We start from the raw sequence: 2,601 nt of genomic DNA, 5'->3' as shown, positions 1-2,601 counted from the left end.
AATGTATTTATTTATTATTTATACAGTGTTCTGTCTGCATGCCAGAAGAGAGAACCAGATCAAATTACAGATGGTTGTGAGCCACCATATGGTTGCTGGGAATTGAACTCAGGATCTCTGGAAAAGCAGCCAGTGCGCTTAACCTCTGAGCCATCTCTCCAGCCCTCCTGTTGACTTTCTTACTGCCAAGATGGCTGATGTTTCTCTGTGTCTCAACCTCCTGCTTCTGGAGAGCTCACCTACTGAACTCTCATAGCCTTCCTAACCCGATGAGAGCCCCACTTGGCACTGTGTTATTGGAGACAAGCAAGATGGAGTACTTCCATCTCTAATTGCCTGTAGAACAGGCATGAGGGGAGGGAAAGAAGGAAGGAGTGTGTGTTCTCTGGCTTTGTCATGACAAGGCTTTCACTCAGCATTATAACATCTCTGGGGTTGGATCGAGGCCCAGGGTAAGCCAACCATGAAGCCTGGATCTGGAGAGGAGCCTTATGACTCATCTTTAAAATGTTTGGACCCTCTGAATTTCAATGTCTTGAAGAGGAAAGGTTCCAGTCACAGATCTGCGGAGAGCTCTTCCCACTGTCAGTGATTGTGTTGGTATAAAAGCCAGCAAAGGCAAGAAGGGAGTTTACATTATTGACAGGAAGAAAAAGACAGGAAACCTATTGTGTTGTTGACTCCTGGGTGGTTCTTTGTTGCTTGTCCACAGCAAATCACTGTTCTTCACCTCTCTCCTCATCCTGGGATGTTTGATAATGAGTCTTTTCCAGTTTTGCACCTCCCTCCTCCTGGAGACCACTTATTTGTGATGTCCACTGCTCAACCCCAGCCTAGATAGACTATTATATAACCCCTTCACTCTTTTATGCAGGAGCAGACACTGGAGCAGAAACCCCCTGGAGATGGAAGCACCATCTACTCTATGATTCAATACAAGGTACCTTCTAACCTTTCTAATCCATCCTATTCCAGTATATGGAACTTCCCAAGCCTTACTTAAAACATACCATTGAAGGAGAAGGGGACATTGGTGTTTTTTGGGAGGGCAGAAGACAAATTGCTCTCACAAATTCTTTGAAATGATCAGCATCCTCAGAGTATCTTGACAGTGATTTTCACTCGTTCACATACAGCAGAAATCTAGATAAGGCTGTCTGTAGGAAAATGAGCTTTGCTACAGGATTCAGCTTATGTTTTTCCTCTGATATGAAGAACTGGAGTTCTTGTACTGATTATCCTAATGGTACCATTAATCATTATCTCCCTTAAGAAAAGAATAGATGTGTATTGATCTTAAAAAATCTTATTTAGGGTTAAGAGCATTGACTGCTCTTCCAGAGGTCCTGAGTTCAATTCCCAGCAACCATATATGGCTCACAACCACCGGTAATAAGATCTGGTGCCAACTTCTGTCTGCAGGGATACATGCAGGCAGACCATTGTATACATAATAAATAAATAAATATTTTAAAAAAATCTTATTTAGACTTAACAACAATGGCCATTTTCTTAATAAATCTCTCTTGGCAGTGTTATGAAGTTTACAAATGAGGAATCTAAGACTCAGGTTAAATGATGTGTATAAGGCCACATATATTAGTTGTAAGAAAGTTGAGCCAAACAGTTTCCCAATTTCCATCCTACCTCTTCCTGCCATGCCTCTAACTCCAGACAATCTAGATGTTCATGCGTGAATTGCTAAGACATTTTCTATTATTGGCAAATAATATGACTTCATTGATAACCAGGGTCAGGTGTTCTCTTCCAAGGGAAAATACTTGGTGATGGATAGTAGTGAAGTTTCTGATGAAAGCCTTCTCTTCCTATTATCTCCCTTTCTCCTCTTCTCTCCCCTTCACTTTCTGAAGACCAAGTCTGGGAACAGCAACACCCTCAGCTTGTTGACAAAGTTGTATCACAAAGAAATTCATCCCAATAGTGAATGATACCTGCCAGCTCACTGGTTTTAGCCACACTGGGCTTGAGAGAGAACAGCTTGAACAAACCCAAGGAAGAATTAAACAGAAATGTTGAGTGAAAATGAGATTCCTCTCCTGGATTATCTTACCAGGGAGATGGTTGTCTTCCCCATGAACACGCATTTTAGATCTAGAGAAGGAAGGTGTGACCAAAAGGAGCCATTGAACTACTAAGGAAACTCTGGAAAATTTTGGGCTTGAATTCTGCATCTATTGTGTACTGAGGTCTTCTTCTTCTTCTCCTTCTCCTCCACCTCCTCCTCCTCCTCCTCCTCCTCCTCTTCCTCCTCCTCCTCCTCCCCTCCTTCTTCTTCTCCTTCTCTTTCTTCTTTCTTATTCATCCTATTCCCTCTCTTCTTCTCAATCTGTAACCTTGTATGTGTCAGAAGAACAGTACTATTTTTTTAAATTTAGCATATGAGTTAGGAAACAAAGAATATAGATAAAATAAGTGTGCACAGCAAATGGTGATTGTTACTAACAGTAAGAGTGGAACTAATGTCAGGCCCTACCTCTCAGCTGCTCCAGACTTCTCATTGATTAACCAAGCTTACATTTAGACAGAGTTGAGTGTAACATGAGTGGGGGCCAGGCTGCCTGTTTGTTTGGGTTTCTGTCC

General features: G+C 41.9%; 1 protein-coding gene across 1 annotated transcript in view; it reads left to right on the top strand.

The window, feature by feature from the left end:
* Positions 1-2,601, top strand: part of Cd244 (CD244 molecule) — a 22,115-nt gene that overhangs the window by 16,082 nt on the left and 3,432 nt on the right. The window contains exon 6 of the mRNA XM_005368604.2: positions 875-940. Coding sequence (XP_005368661.1) covers positions 875-940 — 66 coding nt within the window. The remainder of the gene's footprint in view (positions 1-874; positions 941-2,601) is intronic.

Source organism: Microtus ochrogaster, unplaced genomic scaffold (assembly GCF_000317375.1).
Source record: "Microtus ochrogaster isolate Prairie Vole_2 unplaced genomic scaffold, MicOch1.0 UNK35, whole genome shotgun sequence".
NCBI lineage: Eukaryota > Metazoa > Chordata > Mammalia > Rodentia > Cricetidae > Microtus > Microtus ochrogaster.
Note: the sequence above shows the minus strand (reverse complement) of the source record. Positions and strands in the feature narration are given on the sequence as shown.